Source organism: Arachis stenosperma, chromosome 2 (genome assembly GCF_014773155.1).
Source record: "Arachis stenosperma cultivar V10309 chromosome 2, arast.V10309.gnm1.PFL2, whole genome shotgun sequence".
Lineage (NCBI taxonomy): Eukaryota > Viridiplantae > Streptophyta > Magnoliopsida > Fabales > Fabaceae > Arachis > Arachis stenosperma.
Window position 1 is genome coordinate 106,491,735 of NC_080378.1, and position 22,390 is coordinate 106,514,124.

Sequence of the window (22,390 nt, forward strand, 5' to 3'; positions counted from 1 at the left end):
GGTCTCAAAGTGTTGTCCAACCTGAAACTGAACTTCACCATACTCTGCATCCTCATTAAAATCAGGATATCTTGCCTTATGCTCCTCATCTGAGTCAGAAATTGGGGAGTTAAATGCCTCAGATTCATATTCATATGGCTTTTTCCAGGTCTGAGTCCAACTCCTCAGCCACTGGATCTGAATTGGGCTTATCCCTTGCCTCATCATTTGGGTCAACATCACCTGGCCCATTACCTTGATCTCTACTAGGCCCACTGTTTGGCTCATTGTCTGTTTCTTGTTGGGATAGAACATGTTTTCTTTTTCTTCCAACATACCTCTTAGCCTTCTTCTTCTTAGTCCTAGGAGACATGCCCTTATCACCAAAAATACCAGGTGGCACATTCTTCTTCTTCTTAGGTGTCTGTTGTCTAACACAACTCTTCTTCCTAGCACCCTTTTGTCCAGCATCCATTGCCTCTTTCATCCTCACACTAGGCTGCTTCTTCCTCACACTCTTCTTCTGTACATTTACTTCCTCATCACTACTACTACTATCAGATTCTAATCCAGTTGGAGGGGGTTTGTAGGGTTCGTCTTCGGTTGTTTCATATCCGTCATTGGAAGAAGGTGAATCTACCTCAACAACATCAGGGCCATATACTGGTTGACTAACATCATGCTCAAAGTAAATAACCAACAAATCCGACTCCACATTCTCCATCTTTTTATCACACATTTCATTGATTTCCTTATCCCCTTTCAGAACATGCAACCCAGACTCTAAATCAAGGGAACTGCCATCATACCAATACATCTGTTTGTAACTTGTATACCCTAAACCCTTGAACATTTCCTCCAAATCCTTGAAATTAACATAATCTATGTCTAACGGAGGAAATGTCTCAACACTTCCGTCGCGGTAGAACAATGCACCATCTTCATCCCTTTCAAACGAACCCCCATGATGAAAAACAGGGACTATTTCATATGACATCTATTAGAACAACAATGTGCAATAATTAGAAATTAATTAACAACTTCCATCACGCCTCATTTTAACATTTTAGAACATGCATGGGGTGATCACTAATCTAAATCATCATTAACAGTAACCAAGTTCAGAAAAAAAAAAAACGGAGCAACACAAGCTAACGAAGCTTCAAGACTCAGATAGCAACACTAACCTTAGTAGCGCCGTCAATTCCTCCGTCTGCAGCACCGTCAAACCCTCCCTGTTGGAAGTCTCTGTCAGCTTGCTTGGAGGGAGACGTTTCGGTCTCTTAGGGTTTCTTCGTAATTTTCAGGATAGAACGAGGGTGATGTATGGTGATTGGGGTGTGCACAAGGGGGAGAATGAGATTTCACCCCAAACGAGCAAAATGATGCCAAGCAAAACGACGTTGTTTTGCTAAGTCTGCAGGGGCTTATTTGTCCACATACTTACAGAGCAATCCACGTTTGATGATCCAAAGCCACGTCACGGATAGCACGTTACACCTCAGCATTTTCCGTCGACTTTGAACGGAGAAACCAACTCAAGGGCTAATTGGTATCACGGAGTAAATGGATAAGGGCCGATTTGATAATTTATAAAGGATAGGGGGCAGGTAGTCAATTTTCAAAATGGACAGGGGCCGGAAAGGGTATTTACTCTTTATTTTTAGTATCTTATCTTATCCTATTTTAAACTAAACATAACCATAATGATGAATGTTAAAGTCGATTCCTTGCATGGCCGGCCGGAAAGAGGCAGTCCAAGGCTCCAAGGTCCTCCTAGCAACACTTCATCTCTATCCTCCATTAGATCACACTTCACATGGAAGTAACGAAATCCTAGATCAAGAACCTCAGCCGCCAAATATTCTTAAGGCCATGTACTAGAGCTAGTTTTTCAAAGGTCTTAATAAATAATAACAATAAATCCTTCCTAAGGTTCATCTAAATCCTTCACCCTGCTTCTCCATCACTAGAGCCTATTGGATCTGAAAAGTAGCTTTAGAATCATGATCATAGATCTAACTTTTCACTTGACAGTTAAAATCATCAGGTACAATCTAAATAAACCTCTCAATAGTTCTATAGTTTTTTAATTAATTACAAGTATAAACTTAGTTTAAGAGTATATGCCTCGGAACTTCATTTTTAATTAATAAAATCGACCAAAAACAAAATTAGCATTTCTAAGTTGGCCGAAACACCACCTACTTAATTCCATGCCTAACTCCATAATTACCCCCGAAGCCTCCACCTCTACAGATTGGTATCAGTTGCTATCAAAGCATCATCGAAATTGGTAGCTGCCTAAAGCCTTAAGTCGTTAAAAAACTGTGGATGTAGCCTGGTTTTTTTTTTCCCCTTTTGGTCATGATGTAGCCTGGTTTGGAAAAGTTTGGGTCTGTAAGCTAGGGGCTATTTTGGAATTTTGAATTTTGTATGAGTGTTGATCTGCTGAGTGAAGATCAGAAATTTGGTATGTTCACCAATCCTAATGGGTCATAAGTATTGTAAGCCGAAATGTTATGCATATAAAAAAAAACTAACTACTAAATTAATTATTATGTATTTATTTTTAAATATATTTAATATTTTATAAATTTTTTAATTAAATAATTAGTTACTAAAATAATCAAATGTATTATAATAGAATAGTCAAATCTACTATAGATGAATAATCAAGAATAATAGTATAATAAAATTTTTATTATGAGATATTAAATACGTATTTCTATATATAGAAATGGATTGATAATTGATTTTTAATGTGGACTTAGTATAGTTGATTGTAAACAGTAGGATTATACATCATTATGATGTTTCTATTGTTATATAATTAACATTTTTTATTAGAGAAAAGCTTAGTATACAAGCGATTAGGGCTTGTAACTATTACAAGTTCATTAACGCCTAATCCGCTAAAACACGCTGCAACTCCTACGTCACTTACACGCGCCATACAAAGATCCCGCGTTTGTATAACTACCAAATTTAAAAGATTTGTTTCCTTCTTTGTTTTCTTTCTTTTCAAATTTCATCGTTCTTCTTCTCGCGCGTCTTCCCCTGATTTTTCGATCGTTCTTTTCCTCTCCTTTCTCATTGGTTTGTTCTTCGTCATTGACGTTAGTTTTTCTCTCTGTAACTCCAGCTTCGTTTTGACATGGTGTATTTATAGTTTTTGACATAGTGTATTCTGCAACCTCTCTGTTGTTGATGACCAGTTTGTTCCGAAGGTTGGAATGACCTTTACCACCCTTGAAGATGCTCGAAAGTTTTATAGAAACTATACCAAGGTTGCAGGTTTTTCTACAAGAGTTCGGAGCACAAATAGAAAGGAAAATGAGATTAAGAATCAATTGATTACATGTAGCAGAGAGGGAAAATGAAACTCTCATAGCAAAGACTCATTTGATAGGAATTGGAATGATTTTCTGCTAAACTTTGGTCTTGTGGACAACAAGTGGCTTTCATGTAGTGTTGGGTTAAAATCTGCAGCAGGGGTGTAAATTTAATTTGTTATCGGGTGTATTTATAGTCTGTGTTTGGGTGTATTATGCAGATCTCTATGCAGACCGTCATATTTGGGTTCCAATCTATCTGGATCACCACTTCATATTATAGTGCCTGTAAATCAGACATTTTGAATACACCAGAGAGAGTTTAATTAATTTTGGTCTTGTGGACAACAAGTGACTTTCAGGTAGTGTTGGGTTAAAATCTGCAGCAGGGGTGTAAATTTAATTTGTTATCGGGTGTATTTATAGTCTGTGTTTGGGTGTATTATGCAGATGTCTATGCAGACCGTCATATATGGGTTCCAATCTATCTAGATCACCACTTCATATTATAGTACCTGTAAATCAGACATTTTGAATACACCAGAGAGAGTTTAATTAATTTTGGTCTTGTGGACAACAAGTGGCTTTCAGGTAGTGTTGGGTTAAAATCTGCAGCAGGGGTGTAAATTTAATTTTTATCGGGTGTATTTATAGTCTGTGTTTGGGTGTATTATGCAGATGTCTATGCAGACCGTCATATATGGGTTCCAATCTATCTGGATCACCACTTCATCTTATAGTACCTGTAAATCAGACATTTTGAATACACCAGAGAGAGTTTAATTAATTTTGGTCTTGTGGACAACAAGTGGCTTTCAGGTAGTGTTGGGTTAAAATCTGCAGCAGGGGTGTAAATTTAATTTGTTATCGGGTGTATTTATAGTCTGTGTTTGGGTGTATTATGCAGATCTCTATGCAGACCGTCATATATGGGTTCCAATCTATCTGGATCACCACTTCATATTATAGTACCTGTAGATCAGACATTTTGAATACACCAGAGAGAGTTTAATTAATTTTGGTCTTGTGGACAACAAGTGGCTTTCAGGTAGTGTTGGGTTAAAATCTGCAGCAGGGGTGTAAATTTAATTTGTTATCGGGTGTATTTATAGTCTGTGTTTGGGTGTATTATGCAGATCTCTATGCATACCGTCATATATGGGTTCCAATCTATCTGGATCACCACTTCATATTATAGTACCTGTAAATCATGCATAATTCAGAACTCTTTCTCTTTCTCCTCCTCATCTTCTGCTGCTTCTTCTTCTTCAAAAACGATTTTACCATGAATAATCGAAAAAAACGAGAAAACAGAGAGAAAAGACGTAAATGAAGAAGAAGAAGAAAAAGAGGAAAACGAGGAAGAAGAACGTGCAGAAACGAAAGAAAAGGAGAAGAAGAAGAGTAAGAGGAAGAAGAACGTGCAGCAAGAAGAATAAGAAAAATTTCAGAAACCATGAAAATCGAAAAAAAAACGAAGAAGAAGAAGAGGAAGAGGAAGAGGAAGAGGAAGAGGAAGAGGAAGAGGAAGAAGAAGACGAAGAAGAGAAGAAGAAGAAGAAGACGAAGAGAACCGTTTGAGTGGGGCGCGTGTAGTTACGCTCCATTCAAAATGAGTTAATGCGCGTGTTAATGAAGTTTGGGCTGATAACTTGTAAAACTTGTACGGCCTTTTTACTTGTATGTGTAGCAGGCCCCTTTTTATTATTACTTAAAAGAGTAGGTTTAACTTAGAATATAATTTGTCTTGTAGTGATAAATCTAGGTATAGACAAAATTAGACTCTCAATTTTTAATGAATGGAATCCTGTGTATCATAAACAATAATAAATAAAGGAAAAACACAACTGAAAATGCTGAGAATCCTTTGTACTTGAAGTAAAACCAACCTAAAATGCTACTAAAATAAGGTATGGAATATTCACCACATTCAACTGACAAAAAATCCATAGTTTTAAGTACTTTAAGTACTAGTGTTTGCATTTTGCAAATTAGCTGAACAACTTCATTCCAACACCAATTAGATCTATGAACTCAAATCAAGTTCCGTACACCTCAATAAAAAATCATTTAATTTTCTTTATAATAAAATTTAAATAAGTTTGATATCAATAAGTTTGTTGCATTATTGATTAGTGCTACCCCAAAATAAGAAACAGTAACTTTATTTTTTAATACAAGGTAAACACTTTCGTTTTTCTTTTGGTATTCTTTTCCTATCTCTATCGTTAATTGAAATGTTAAATTTTCATTAATTAACACATTACCTGATCTAAAATATGGTTGGCACCAACGAAAAAGTCCAATGCAAAAATGAAGACTTGAAGCTCCCAAAAACCAGTATTGGAATACGAGATGAGAATAGTAGCTGAACATAGGAGTTGAACTTGAAGCTTTGTGAGATTAAATAATTAGTCATCAAATCTGTTATAGTAAAATAGTCAAACCAACAATGACCAATAAATAAACTTGTTTTTATAGGTATAATATGTTAGAAAACTATTTAATTTTTTAATTTGTTTATGGACAATATATATATATTAATTATAATTACAAATTATACTATTTTAATTAAATAATTTATATAACGGTGATCTCATTTATTGTTATAAATGCTAAATTGAATAAGTTATAATTATTTTTAAGGTAAAGTACTAATTATTTAACATTGACTTTATGGCAAGACTATATTGAAGCTAAATGAAATTTTTTTAAATTCAAATAAGACACTTTAAATTTTAGGGACCAAAACAGAATTAGACTAAAACATAGGGGACCAATTTAATACTTTACCATTACTTTTAATTTAGAATTAAATGAGAATAAAATTAGATAATATCTTTATTTGGGTTTTAGATACTTTTTTTTAAGGTTTAATGGATGACATGCTTAAATATAAATAGTAATTTTAGAGTTGTGGTCTCAAGATATGAAAGCCACTTTCGTAGCTCTTTTTCCATCAGATAAGTTGTGATTCCGTCCTATTAAGAATACATAAGGTTTTGATTGAGGAAGATCAAAGAACTAAATTCTTCTGATCACTTTTATGAGTACAGATATGTTTTTAGTATATATATTTTTGATGATTTAATATGGATTAACGAAAATTATTTATTCTAACATAATAAAATCTATTTCTTACTAACATATTAGTAGTAACTATACTAACCAACCTTAGCATAAAAATTATTTCAATTACAAATAGTATCCTAAGGTATCAATGAGAATAATGGGTTCAACTCGCACTAAGATTTGAAACGATGTTAGCTACATGTTTAGCTACTATTCTTAACTTATATTCCAAACTTCTGATCAATCGAGTCAACACTGCTTTGTCTTTTGTGCAACGTGTTTTTTTTTCTCGGGCATTGGACTACATTCTCGTTGGTGCCAACCATATTTCAGCTAAGGTAATGTGTTGATGAAAATTTAACATTTCAATTAGTAATAGAGATATGGAAAGAATATGAAAATAAAAATGACACCATAGTAGTGTGATCATCAGCTTATAGTTTGCATTGAAGTTCAAAAAAAACGAAAGTAACACCTCCTCTTAAAAATGTTGACGCTTCTTATTTTGCTAGAATTGATCAATAATGCAACAAATCATACTTCCTAAATTCAATCATTAGATCAGTTATCATGTATTTTCAATATATATTTATATCTAATTATATTATTTGTATACAAATAATAATTGCTAAATTAGTCATTTATATAAAATTCATTTCAAAATACAAAATATAAATTAAAATAAGTTAAACAAAATTTGTATTTATATATAATTACATTATTAATTTTTGGTGTAAATATCATATTTTTTTATATTTTTATATTTTATATAAATAATTGATTTAATTACTGATTTTTAATGTTAAAATACTCATATGCAATGAAAGGTGGTTTTTGGAATGGAGTGCAGGGTTAATTGTCTTATTATGCTCCTTCATTTTCTCTGCTCATGCAACTCAGCAAAATGGGAAATAGACAAACAGTATAATGTGGAATGTGGTGATAATGTGATATCATCAAGAAATACCACTTGGCCACATTGGTTAATCAGCAACTCCTTCACTCAAAAGTCAAAATCTACTTATTGATTGAGAAAAATAAATTGTTACATTATCAATGTTAGTTTTCACGGTGTAAATAATTAAAAAATAATATTAAAAATGAATTGTTTTATTAAAAATATCAATTAATTTTTTTAAATTATTTTATTATCTCAAAATTTTATTTTCTAAATAAAAGAATCTCTTAATCTTAAATTTTAAATCTAAAATTCGAAATTTAAAGAAAAATAAAATTTAAAAATTAACTAATATTTATTCACTAAAAAATCGTTCTGTACTTTTTCTTAATCAAATAGTAGGGTTATTGTATAGAAAAAAAATGTTGCATGAGTAGTTATAAAAATAACGAATTACATCCATTCATTGTAAAATCTCACTTATAAAAGCAACAAAATAGTTCCAGTAATCATCAAATCTCACATCATCTCGAGCATAGTTTCATTCATTATTTCTCTTATTCACTTTTCCATAATCATGTCAATCATGAACACCAGGCTTGGGTCACATGATTATCATGCTGCAATTCTCTGTCCACCAGGCTTGGGTCACATAATCCCTTTTCTTGAACTTACCAAAAAACTTGTGTCACACAAGAAAATTACCAAACTGACCATATTCGTAGCTTCAATAAAGAACAACTCTTCTAAGCCTCAAATGGCAACAAATATTGTTCAATCATTAATGAAGCATGACCTCTTTCACATCATTCATGTCATTCATCTCCCACCTATTGATATTCCTACTAATACAAACACAGGAACAAAGCTAGCAATGCTAATGAGAGAATTAATCCCACATATTTGTCATGAAATCTCCACCATGACATCACCAAAACCAACCATTCTCATCACAGACCTATTTGGATCACTAGTGATGCCCATTGCTGAAAAATTCAACATGTCAAAGCTTGTTTTTTTCACTTCTAATGCATGGAATGTTGCACTTACACTTCACACCCCAACATTAGATGAAGTGGTGGAAGGTGAGTACACAGATCAAAAGGAGTGTATCCAAATTCCTGGTTGCAACCCCATAAGCCCTTGTGATTTGTTCACACCATTGCTTGATAGGAATGATCAATTGTATCATGAATATCTCCAAATTTGTGAGCAGATAAGAAAGGTTGATGGGATTTTTGTGAACACTTTTCATGAGCTAGAGGCTAAGACAATTGTGGCACTAAGAAGTGGGAACATATCTAAGGTAACAGTTTATCCAATTGGGCCATTGATTAGGGAAGCTAAAAAGCAAAGCTGTGAGGATGAAAATAGAGATTATGTTATTGATTGGTTAGACAAGCAAGAAGAAGAGTCAGTGATATATGTATCACTTGGTAGTGGATACACAATGTCACATGAACAAGTCAAAGACATGGCTTTGGGGTTGGAGCTAAGTGGGAAGAAATTTGTTTGGTCTTTAACATCACCATCTACAAAAGCTGGGGATGATCATTATCTCATGGCAGGCGAGAATGCCGAATCGAATGGCGTTGCTATATCTCAAGCATCAGTCAGTTCTTTCCCAGATGAATTCTACAAGATACAAAGCAAGGGATTGGTGGTAATGGATTGGGCACCACAACTGGAGATTTTGAAGCATTCATCAACCGGAGGGTTTTTGTCACATTGTGGATGGAACTCAATACTAGAGAGTGTGTCATGTGGGGTTCCAATTGTGGCGTGGCCTCTATTTGCGGATCAAATGATGAATGCTGAAATTATAACTAAAGAAATTGGAATTGGAGTTAGATTGAATGTGACACAATCTACAAATGTAGTTGGAAGTGAAGAGATAGCAAAAACTATATGTAAGATAATGGATAAGGAGGACATTGAAGGTTGTGCAATGAGGAAAAGAGTTAAGGAGCTTAAGCACATAGCAGAAAAAGCTTGGTCTCAAGATGGTCCTTCCTTTTGTGAAATGACAAATGCATTTGTGAGAATAAGTCAGACACATGGGGTGTGATCAGTGACAACATTATTCTAAGCTTTCTATGAAGAAATAAAGCATTTGTAAGAATAAGTCAGACACATCGGATGTGATTAGTGGCAACATTATTGTAAGCTTTCTATGAAGAAATAAAGCATTTGTAAGAATAAGTCAGACACACATGCGGTGTGATTAATGAAATAAAGCATTTTACTGTAAGCTTTCTATGAAGAATAAACCATTATGGTCCCTTTTTTTTGTTGCTGTTATGCTTTGCATGAGAAATTCAGACTAAAGTTAACCATTTCAAATTTTACAAATGAAATGTCAATTTTGTTTAGAATTTTCTTTTCAATCACATGCCAATCAGTACTATATTGTGTTACATGATGCAGTATTGCTTAAGGTAACAATTACATTGCTCTAATCAAATGATTCCAAACTAAGCATTTTTATTTGTTATACTGAACTAAGCATGTATCAAAAGTAATAGTAAGAAATAACAAGGGAAAAAAAAGGTAAGAAACATTAGATTACATGATGATTCTCTACTAACTTTTAATGCATAAATCACACAGATGATACAGTTAACAGATTGGTGGTACCATCATGAATTTTCCAGATTCAATGAAAACTTTATCAAGTAAATTGAAAATAATAGCAATTCCCTTGTCAAGTAATATAGATACTATCAGAAGTTTTGTGATTTGACAACTGCAGGTAATGATTTGAGAAGGGATAATGAAGGCTTTCGAGTTGTGTGGTTAAGCAATATCATAAATGAAAGAAGTGTTAAGGCACCAGCTTGATGTGCAGATCCCAGTGAAACAGGTACATATGAGAGAAGTGTTGAAACTCCTAAGGTCACCTGTAACCATATTCCACAATATACCTCATGATCTAATCATAAAAGTAAGGTTTTGCTTACCAGTGTTTTAAGGGCATTTGTTAAGATTTTGAAACATTAAGTTTTTATCGCACTGGAAACTTTAACAGTTTATTTCCTCGGCAAAAACTTGCAGTTTTGATAAACCTTAACACCTTGTTAACTCTTTTGCCTACCTACTGTCTGTCTAGAAGGTGCAATCAACAAGAAAAGAGAGAAGAGGTAACTATTGCAAAGTAGCTGGTCAAGAACATACTTATAAATGTTAAAAGACGATATAAAACTGAAAATTGAAGTAATGACCTGAAGAGCTGCCATGCCAAGAGTGCCCCCAATCAGTGCTCTTACTGCAGGGTGTATGTCCAGCTTTCTTGTCGACAACCATAAAATGGCGACTGAAAGTAGAGATGCAGTGGCAAGTATACGGTGGTCAAGCTGTTGAAGGCAAAACAATTATTAGAAGGTTGTGTTAAATTTTCCATGTATAGGCTTAAAAAACCTTTGAAGGAATAAAGAAATGAGATTTGAAATCAAAACTTCTCCTATCAAGACACACTTAAAAGGATAAATATATGGCTTTCATGCCAAATATAGGTGCTTCAAAAAGCATTTCTTAACAATGACTTCAAATATCTCAATACTTAAAAGGTTTAAAAAACCAACCATACAAAAAGTCAAGAGAAGAAAGGTATTGTGATTTTTCAAACTTCTTCATTTATATCAGCACAAATAATTTACCTGCACAGTTGACGTATTCTCGAAGAAATTCCAAATCAGAGGTGTCATTTCAAAAATGTCATCAGGTATCCATGTATCACCCATCTTCGGAAATGTATTAAATGCATGCCCCTGGTAATCAACATGCAAGCAGAACAATTATCCTTCATCCTCATCAAAGGTTCAACTATTATGTCAAGTACAAATACCAAAGGGATGAAACTGCTGAATAACCAGGCTACCGTACAGCATCATTTCCAGCAACAAATGCACCCGAGATAGCAGTAAGACCGACAAGTAAGCTGATAGGTAATGCAAGTCTCTTCACTTTGGCAGCCCCACGAACCCACGCTAGTGATTCAGCTGGTGGTTCAGGCATAACAACAGATAATGCAGTCCAAAAGAGACCACAATAAATAGCAAATGCCGACGTAAGATGAGCTGCAAGACGATATGGGCTTACCCTTGGTTGCACATACTCTGATGGTGGTTCCTAAGGAAGGAAAATGTTATTAGAATGAGGTAGTTCTATCCAATTTAACTTCAAACAAATAGAGCAACTTATTTTATCCAATTCTCCAACCTCTAAACCACTTTTAACCATCCACCAGCCAATGAAACCTTGCCCCGCACCCAGAGCAAACAGAGAACAGAGTCTCAGTCCCAATTTCACTGTAATGTACCCCTTCCGGAGAAAATATGAATAAGGCAACACAAACAGAATTCCCAGTGCCCTTCCCCACATTCTATGTGCATATTCCATCCAATATATGAATTTGAAATCTTCAAGTTTCATCCCTTTGTTAACACTGAGACAAATGCGAAACAAAATTACCATCACAACATCCATAATAACTGCAAACAGGATCATTAAGAAGGAAAAAAAGTGCAATTACCCCCCCCCCCCCTTAAAATTTGGCCCATTAACACTTTAAACCTTAAACTTCTAAAATTTGCAATTTGTGTCCCTAAAATTGTCGAACGGCGTGGAAAAGATCTCCTGTTAACCAATATCCTTTCAGAAAATTTGTTTTATTGGCAAAACTATCCATTATTCAATGAGTAATTTTGAATGAAAAGTTAATAAAGGACTTTTGTACCATTAACAATTAAATTAAACATTTTTAAAGTTTATTATGAGAAGGGAATGAGCTAAAGGGTTAACTGCATTTTCCCTATTTCCATATAGAAACAGCACACGAGTATTGGAGTAGTTCCAAACAAAACATTTGGGCATTGGTTCATGAAGTAAGGTAGTAAACTATTCCACAAAATTATATCCTATGGTAATTGCAACCTTTGTACCCTAAAATACACAATCATGTCATTCTTGCACGAGTGAAATTATACAGTAATTCCTAAAAAACCCTCATAAATAACATGTTTACCGCAGCATATGCTCATCTCTATGTAATGCAAGCTTGCGGTGACACTGCGAGCTTGCAAGAAACCGGTCATAGTAGCACTTGGAGCCTTACCGCTTGTACTCAGGCGACTGCTTATATTTCTCAAATTCTTGATGCCATTCCTCGTCAGACATCGGAGGGAGAGTACCAGTGAACTTCCAATCGGTCATGGAAAGACCGGATCTGGTGAGCCTGGTAATGCCACCAAGTACCACCAAACTAAACACCCATGCGGCTGAGCAAAACAGCCATGTTCCAACCGCTTTCTGGGCTTGAACACCCCCATTCACAAGCAGTTTCAACCCTTCTTTCTGCTCAGCTCCAACAGAGGCTGCCCTAGAAAAGCTCCTGAAACAAGGCACATTCTGTCCCTACAAAGCACAACCACAACTCCCTTTCAATTAAACCACATGTACCAAACATTCACACACACTAGATGAACAACATTGAAGATCAGAACCAAAAACAGATCTTTAATGTAATGGATTGAGTTTATAATGAAAGAACAATGATAAGAAGGAAGCTACAAAACAACAAATCTAACTACATTTACCCATTCTTCACACATATAGTTAGATCAACAAGAAGTAAGCTAAAAAAATTTCTTCCCCAAAAAGAACATTGAAATTTAATTGTGATACATGATTCAATTGAAATTAGGTGTATGGAAGTTGAAAACTTAACACTTAGCTTAGCAAAATTGTATATAAATTAATTAATGAAAAATTCAAATTTAATTTTACAATCACGTGTTCAACAAACTGATGCTGGACCAAAGCATCTCGATGCTGTGAGAATTTAAAAAAATAAATAAATAAATAACAGGGATGAAAGGAAAACAAAAATAAAAATTGAAACTTGGAGAGGGAAATGGGAAATGAAAGACCTTGAGAAGGGGACGATGACGAAAAGCATTGATGAAGTAGTGCCTAGCAATGATGGGAGGAGAGAGAAGCTTGATGGTTTCATGGGTGGATGAAGAGGAAGAAGAGGGTGGTTTTGTTGTTCTTATTAAGGGTTGGTGATTGTGATATGAAGAATACTTGTTGCGCTTCACAATTGAACTTAGGAATCGCCTTCCCAACATGTTCTTTCTCTTTCTCTATTCTGTGAAGTCTTTAGAGGATTGAGTTGAAGCCTCTGGGTACGAGAGGTTTAACCAAGGTTTTGCGACGACGACCGCAAACTTTTTACAAGACAATTTCTGGCTAGTCCGCTTATCTTGTCTTAGTTGCTCAACCAATGACTTATTGGTTGAATCGGCTGATCCAATCCTACTTAAATAAAAATATAAAATAATCAAGAATGTAAAATTAAATTTGGAAATATATATCTTCATTAACACTTTAACAATAATCAAATTTCAAATTCTAAAATAACTAATACAAAAATAAATATAAAATTAGTCAATATTACAATAATATCTTAATTTGACCCAATAATAGTAACAATCAATTAGGCAATTAGCAATCAATTCCAATTAAGCTATTAACAATCACACTGCAACAACGGAGCCTATTAACCAAGGTTTTGAAAACCAAACCGATCATCAAACCGCTCTAACTACTGGTTCACTGGTTTATTGGTCCAACCGGTGGTTCAACCGGAAGAACCGTTTTAGAATAAAATAATAAATAAATTATAAATAAGCATCCTAAAATATAATTATTCGAAGCTAAATAAACATTGATATTGTGGTTTTCCATTCACTATTTGTAGAGCAACATATTTCTGAGCTAAATCTGTTTTCCCCGTAAATTAGAACCTTGTGACTGACTATCGTTAGAACTAGGAGGATTAGGATTAGCAGCCCTCATTCGAAGTAGAATGATTGGCAGGCAAGTCATTATTCACAGATGCATTGTTATTAGCAATTGCTTCTTGATTAATACTATCATCCATAACTCAAATTAATAAATCATGCACAAAATTAAAAACAGCAGCAGCACAGCCAGAAATCAAATAATCATCCATAAGACCATATCTGAAATCAATAATAAACACCAGACCACACTAACAGCAGCTCTCAAAGGATAAACCCAATCAAAAACACCATTAACAAGAGGCTAAACAGAGCCAAGAATCAAGAACAATCAGCATCCCCAACAAACATTACAAAACAAGCATAAGTAACCACACTAAACCTGAAATCAATAAAGATAAACAAAAATAAAAAATTTCAATAATGATTTGATTTCTATTTTTTGCAACAGCAAGAAAATTTCAAAAAAAAATTTAGAAACTGAAAAAACAGCAGTAACACAAAATCAATGAGCCGAAGCACAAAATTTCAGTAATTATTTGATTTTCCTGTTTAGCAGCAGCAACCAAATTTCAACAAAAATTACAGAAATTAAAAACATAGCAGCAGCACAAAATCAATGAGCAGAAGCACAAAATTTCAGTATTTATTTGATTTCCCTGTTTAGCAGCAGCAACCAAATTTCAACAAAAATTACAGAAATTAAAAACACAGCAACAGCACAAAATCAATGAGTAGCAGCACAAAATTTGAATAATGATTTCCTTTCCGTTAATCGATTCACAACTCACAAGAGAACTTTCAGACTACACCAAGGTTCTGAAAACCGGACCGGTCATCAAACCGTTTTAGTTACCGGTTCATTAGTTCATTGGTTCAACCGGTTCAACCGTAATTCAACAGGGAAAACCGTTTTATAATAAACACCTAATTCTATAAAAATTCAATGAATAAAGCAACTGGTTCTAAACACTCTTCTACTGCACTTTTTTACTTCAAAAGGGGATCATAAACAACTAGTTCTATGAATAAACAAACTACAATGATATGCAATGCCAAAAATAGGCCAATGATGAAATAATAAAGGGTTTCTCTCTTCAATTCTATGTTCAAGCTTGTAGCGAACCAGAATCAACAGAGTAATACCATTGAAATAGTCTTCCTTCTTAATTCTTATATACCTCAGAATTTCCTACAAAATGAAAATTGAACACAATACACGGCTTTAAAACAAAAACAAAACAACACTCAGAAATCAATCATCTCTTCCAAACACAGCCTTAAAACAAAACAGAACAACATTCAGAGTATGAGCATTGACCACAAAAAATTGATTTCTGAAACAAAACAAAAACAGCAGAACATTCAGAGTTTGAGCATTGATAACAAAAAAATGATTTCTGAAACAAAACAAACACAGCAAAACCAGCAGAACAGCATTTAGAGTTTGAGCATTGATCACAAAAAATTAATTTCTGAAACAAAACAATGAAAACATAATTTTTTTTTCCTTCAGAAGAAGAAAACAATGAAAACATGAAGCATATAATAAATCAATGATCACCAATATCCAGCAAGAATCTCAAAGACAACAATAAATACACAACAATTATTTAGCAAATAAACAAGAACAAGACCTAAATAGAAAATCCAACAAATTAAATCGCAGAAACCTAACAATTTAGCAAATTAAAACAACAGCAGCCCAAAAATTTACAAGAAGAACACTAATGCAAGTGGAATCATCATGCTAATATGTTTTCTATAAAGATGCTATTTGTGCAGCTAATATTTCCTAATTACTAAGATCCGATTATTCTAATTTCACATGCAATCAACTTACTAAGTTTCTAAAAGCTAGAAATGATAAAAAACAACCCGAAATATGGTTAAAGCATTTCATCAAACATGTTGAGTGCGGTAAACTTAAAACGAAATAATTACTTATTGTAAAACTTAAACTTTAATTCAGTCTATGAAAAAAATCCAAACCACTACTAAATCAAATAATTACTTATTGTAATAGAAATAAGAAGTTGCAGAGTTTGAAGCAGAGTATTGGTGTTGAGTGAGTGTATTGTCTGGTGGCGGGTTTAGCGGACTCACGGCGGCGACAAAAGAGAGCAGTTCGACGGCTAGGTGGAGCGCGCGGGTTGGTCGCAGAGTTTGAAGCAGAGCAACGTGGCTTCCAGACGAATGCGAATGCGAATGCGAACCCGAAGGGTGAACGGCGAGTGAACGCGAACGGTGAACGCCGAGCAAACTTGAACAGCGAAGAACGCGAACGAAGACGACGGCTGAACGAAGACGCGAACGTGAACGGCAAACAAACGGCGGCGGAAGCGCGGCTGAACAGACAAAGACGAGGGACGCCGAGCTCGAGGAAGCAGCTGCGATCGGTGACAGCGAACAGGGGTGGTGAAGACTTGGAGCACGAGGGAAGCTAGATAGACGGACGGACGGCGGCAGTATGCCACTCCTTGCGGCGGTGGTGTAGGCTTACAGTGCTAGGGTTTTTTGGCTAAGTTTCTGTGAATGAAAGAAAGGGAGGGAGAAAGGGAGAAAGAAACAAAGGGAGCTTCAGAACCAAGATGAAAGTAAGCCAAATTTGCGAAAAAGGACGCCGTTTCTTTTAAACCGGTCGGTTCCCTGTCCGGTTCAACCGGCCAGTTCGGCAGTTCTTCCTCGGTTTTTGGAGAAACGGTTTCAGGAGACAAATTAAACCGTAATTGTTGTCGGTTTATAGTTAGATCGGTCAAACCGACCAATCCGGTCCAATTTTTAGAACATCGGACTAAACAGATTGATAAAAGGAAGAAGTGAAGAAACGGAGAAGTGAAAGCAGCGACACTAACTTTTGACGGAAAAACAGACGACGAGTAACGAGACGACGGCGAACTACTCCAAGCCTTGAACAGAGAAGTCAGGGACGATGAGGACGACGTGCCGAGCTACAGCCAACAAGAAATGGCTTGGGTTTGGAAAAAGGGAAGGAGGAAGCCACGGACGACAACGGTATTGCGACAAAACTGTTGAGGATCGGAGGAAGCTAGGATTTTGGACTTCAGATGGGATGAGTGAGAGTGTCAAGTGTCCGAGTCTGAGAGTGAGTGTGAAATTCGTGAGCGAGGGGGGTTCGGGAAGGGAGTGGATCCTCTCCAGTGGAAAAAAAACTGGATGTTATCCAGTGAAAGATTTCACCCTTCATTGCATTCTCTCTCTCATTTATTTCTGGTCCCACTTGTAGAATTAAAGGTAGGAGATTACACTTTATTCTCTCCAATGACAAAAAAAATGTAGAGGATCTATTTCCGTTGGGAAAGAGGTGGAGGAGTCTGACAAGGTGGATTTTTTTTTTTTAAAAAATCAAAACGACGTCGTTTATACAAACTCCGTCGGTTTTTAATCCAATCCAACCAGCTAATTTTTTGCCGATTCAACAATTTTAAAACGGTTTATGAAATTATAAATAGTGGATTAGACCTTTTTTTTCCTGATTCCTGGTCAAAACGGTTCGATTGGCCAATTCGGACTAGTTTTTAAAATATTGGTTTAAATATTTTTTTTCTTCCTAACAATATGTTTTGATTTTTCTTCAATTAAATTTGAAATTAGTCCATTTTCGTAATTATAATTAACGGTCTGCACTAATTATTAAATGAAATAATAACGAAATAAGCTAAAATGGTGCTAATGTATCGAGTTAAAATATAAATAAATTACTTCTACATTTTATATTTTCAAAAATTCAAAATCAAATAAATTTATAAGGACAAAAAAAAAATTCTTTAGTAAGCTTAATGTTTTTTATATTACGTGGTTAAAATAATTTATGTGTTTAAAAGGAGTGATATACAATTAAATTTATGTTTTTAAATAGTTATTTTTTTAGGATGATAATACATCACTAAATTTAAATGTTTACCCAAAACCTTTAAATATGTTCATAAAAATTCAATACATTATCATATTATTTATTGAACTATAAAAAATTGAATTTTAATATTAATTTTTGAATTTAAAATGAAAAAAAGGGGTAAAAAATCAGTGATAGTCGAAATTTTTAAAAAGGAACAACGAACAAATGCAAAAAGAAATGAAAGAAAAAACACAAAAAATAACAATTAAAAGTTAAAATTTAAAACAAGTGTTAATTGAGTAAAAATAGCTTATTTTTCTTTAATCAATATTTAATAATATCATTTAAAATATAAAAAAATTAAAATTTAATAATTTTTATTAATCTTTTACTTTCACAAATTTATCTAATTAAATTTTAAATCAATTTTAAAATAAAAAAGTTCGTTTTTTTTAGAAAATTGTTTTTGTTCAAAGTCAGATTTTTTTTTAAAACCCATCTTTTCGGTGTAAAAAACCAGTTTTTCAATCTAAAAAAATTCAATTTATTTACAAAAATATTTAAAAATATTTTTTTATGTTCTAATTCATTAATAATCAATTTTATCATGTAAAATTAGTTTGGTTAATTAAGTTAAAATAAATGTTTGATTAACTAAAAACAGGTTAAGTCATTTAGGTAGTGTTTGTTTAGTGTTCTTGTCCAAGTACATGTGTGTTATTTATTTTGTGAGACATAAAAAAGAGAGAGACATAGTTACACACAAGAGGACATAAAATACGTGTATTTTGTGTCTTTCCCAAATTATGAGATACGAATTTTCATCGTGAGACACAAATTAAACTAAAATTTTTGACAAATTTATCCTGAGTATTTTTTGAAAATTTCAGATTTATCCAAACTATTTGGCCCTTCTCTCTTCCTTGTGAGTGCCTCAACCCCCTTCTTATCTTCTTCCTTCCTTTTTTCTTTCTTTCTTTCTTTATTTCTTTCTTTCTTTCTTAGAAATCATACCACTGTCTCGCCTCCGGCCTTTCTCAATCTCCTTGCCGCCATTGCTAGCCGCATCCTTCACTTGGAACTCTGCCGACTCAACCTCTCCTCTCACCATTGTGTTGTCTCTCTTCTGCCTCTTACCTTTGCGCTTCTGCATCTCGCCGTGCCTCCTTCCCTCCTTGTCACGGGTCTCACCGCATCGCTCTTCCCTCACCGTTTCAGACTCGCCGTCAATGTGAGTGCTGCAGGTGTCCATTATTATATCTATTTCAACTTTACCTCAAAGATTTTTTCTTTTTTAGATAATAATATTTGAACACAGATTTGGTTGAGTTTAGTTTGACGGTTAAATTTTGATTGTAGTTGATTAATATTAATGTAAGTATCATTGTACTACGATTATTTTGTTTCTATCTTCTTGTACTTCTTTATTTTTATTTTTAAATTTGATTATGTAGATGAATGTTCTGGTTTTACAATTAATTTTATTATGTAGATGAATGTTCTGCGTTCATTTTTTTTTGTCGTCGATAGCTATTGCTCCTCCATCAAGAACCCTTCTGCTCCTCCTTCTCTTTCGAAGGGTTCGGGCTACGAGAGTTCAAATCCATCGTCATCCAGATTCGCCAGCGCTTCCCTCCACATCCTCTCTCTACCAACGTCGTTCATCCTTTTCAGAAAGAAGCGTCTCTGATCTTTTCCTCTTCTATTATCCCTTTATTAAAAAAAAATTATCTGTGTATTTTATTTTATAGATATGCAACAAATTAAAATTTTTGTTGATTTTATTAAATTTAATTTAGATTGGCATATTGTTACTTTTGTATTTGGTTGAAGATTATAGTGGTATTGATGTTGATGATAACTTTGAAAGAAGATATTAGACAAAAATAATGATAGAGAAGAATGATGGGGATAAAATTGACATTTTAGTAAAATTTTGAATTATATATTCTGTTGTGTCTAAGTTACCAAATAAGATAAAAAATTGATTGTCTTTTATGTCTATGTACTCATGTGTATTTGTGTCTATGTTTTTATTATTTCAAGACATCAACCAAACGCAGAGTTAGTTAACCTTATTCATTTACCGCCTTAAATTGAAAATAGAGATTATGTTATTGATTGCTCCGTAATATATGGATCACTTGATAGCAAGGGTGTTCGCGGTGTACTTTAGATCGATTTTGAGTAAAAAATTTATTTGATTCGAATATTAATTTTACTTGCAGTGTAGTTTAGATTGAATTATTATTTTTCTAAAAAAATCTGATCTGATCCAATCCAATTTCAAGTATTTGGATTGGATTGGATTTGCGGTTTTGTAAATTAAAAAAATTAAATACATATAACAAGCCTTAACATCAAATTTTAAATAATTAATAATGACATAACAAGTCTCAACAATATATTAAAAAGCCAACGATAACATAACAATAGAGATAAAATTATAGGTTAGTTAAAATAAAAGTTTAATTACTCTGTTGGTCTCTATAGTTTTGCAAAATTTTTAATTAGGTCCCTATACTTTTTATCATTTTAATTGAGTCCCTGCACCAATTTTTTTTTTAAGTTAGGTCCCTCTTGCTAGTAATTAGTTTAATTGTATAGGGACCCAACTAAAAACAATTGGTATAGGGACTCAAATAAAAGGAAAAAAAAGTATAGGGACTCAATTGAAAAAAAATTGATGTAGGGACCCAATTAAAAGGAAAAAAATATAGGGACCTAATTGAAAATTTTGCGAAATTATAGAGACCAACAGAATAATTAAACCTAAAATAAATAAATAAATAACATTTAGAATATAAAATATTTATTAAATAATAATAATACATGAATAATATAAAAATGTATAACAAACTCAACATATTATAAGTATAATTGTAAATATAATAATAAAATAATAATAATATAGCACATCGGTTTGGATTGAATTGAATCGGTTATGAAAAATATATCCGAAATCTGATCCGATTCAACGGTTTATAAAAAATAGAATCTAATCAAATTTAAATTAGTGCGGTTTTAATCGATTTTCAATTTAAATTAAATTGAACGAGTGATTTAATTTAAATCAATTTGAATTTAAACACCCATACTTGATAGTAGTGGAAAACAGAATATCACAGCAGGCAAGGATGCCGGATGGAATGGCGTCCCTAAATCTCGAGCATCAGTTAGTGCCTTATTGGGCACCACAATTGGAGTTTTTGAAGCATTCATCAATGGGAGGGTTTGTGCAATGAGGAAAAGGGTCAAGGAGCTTAAGCACATAGCAGAAAAAGCTTGGTCTCAAGATGGTCCTTCATTTTGTGAAATGACAAATGCATTTGTAGAAATAAGTCACACAAATGGGGTGTAAGTGATAATTCTAGTATAAGTTTTCTATGAAGAAATAAAATATTGATGAACATGTTTTTCTTTTTAAAAAACAAGAGCTCAACACAATAAGGTGGAGCAAACAGAACTAGTCAATAATTCAATATAACTAAATAAAGACAACAACACGAATACGATCTCCAAATCATTTCTGGCATAGCCATCAACAACAAAACGGATCCACACCACTCCACTCGTTAGCGCTAATGAAGGTCATGTTGATAATTTTTTCAACGTCTTTGCTTGTATTTTGGAATATCTTCCTATTCCTTTCTATCCAAATGTTCTAGAGAATCGCACAGAAGCACCTCAACCGCTGCTTTTGATTCTCCTTACTCCTCGGTTCCTCTGTCCAACTTAAAAAGTGTTCTTTCATCGAAGCCGGACAATACCATTGTCGGCCAAAAGCTGAAATCCAAGCACTCCACACCTGCCAAGCAAAAGTACAGCCTAGAAACAAGTGATGTACATGTTCCACATCATTATTACATAACACACATACATTATCTTCCTGAGTGATAATACCAAATCGGCGTAGCCTTTCCTTTGTATTCACTCGGCTTATTAACACAAACCAAGCAAACAGCTCCACTCTTGGTGGAACAAAATCTTTTCAAATAGTCCTAGTAAAGCTGAAACTGGTTACCTCCTCTGGGAGTATTTCTTCTTGCAACACCTGCACAAATGAGTTAGTTCAAAAAATACCTTACCTATCATATTTTCACACCACTCTATCCTCTCTGTTATGTACTAGTTTTACAGGTTAGAGCCTCATGCAATTGACTCAGAAGTTTCGATTCCCATTGAAAGAGCTATTGCCTCCATTGGAAGTTTCAAATCCACTCTAACCCATCCAAAAAATCACAATCCCCTATAACAGATCCACCTTGGTTTGAAACAGAGAAAAGCCTCAGAAACTAATCCTTTAGAGCTCCACCGAGAAGCCAAACATCCTCCCAAAAACGCGTCTGTTGCCCATCACCCACCTCCATTGACAAGCCTGTAACCATATTATCCCTAATATGTTGATTCGTGATATGTACTTGGCATATATCCTTCCATGGCC

The 22,390-nt window shown here is 34.0% G+C and overlaps 2 protein-coding genes across 2 annotated transcripts; one reads left to right on the plus strand and one right to left on the minus strand.

Moving 5' to 3' along the window:
* Positions 1–8,041: 8,041 nt before the first annotated feature.
* On the plus strand, positions 8,042–9,352 carry LOC130963399 (anthocyanidin 3-O-glucosyltransferase 5-like). Its single transcript, XM_057889521.1, has one exon. It carries the CDS (start codon positions 8,042–8,044, stop codon positions 9,350–9,352), a length of 1,311 nt encoding a protein of 436 aa, XP_057745504.1.
* Positions 9,353–9,749: 397 nt separating this feature from the next.
* LOC130963400 (cytochrome c oxidase assembly protein COX15) lies at positions 9,750–19,198 on the minus strand. Its single transcript, XM_057889522.1, has 9 exons — positions 18,961–19,198; positions 16,675–16,881; positions 16,194–16,588; positions 12,398–12,696; positions 11,503–11,728; positions 11,167–11,412; positions 10,941–11,051; positions 10,506–10,637; positions 9,750–10,184 (listed from the first exon to the last, which is right to left on the minus strand). Exons 1-9 carry the CDS (start codon positions 19,196–19,198, stop codon positions 10,008–10,010), a joined length of 2,031 nt encoding a protein of 676 aa, XP_057745505.1. The 3' UTR covers positions 9,750–10,007.
* Positions 19,199–22,390: the final 3,192 nt, after the last annotated feature.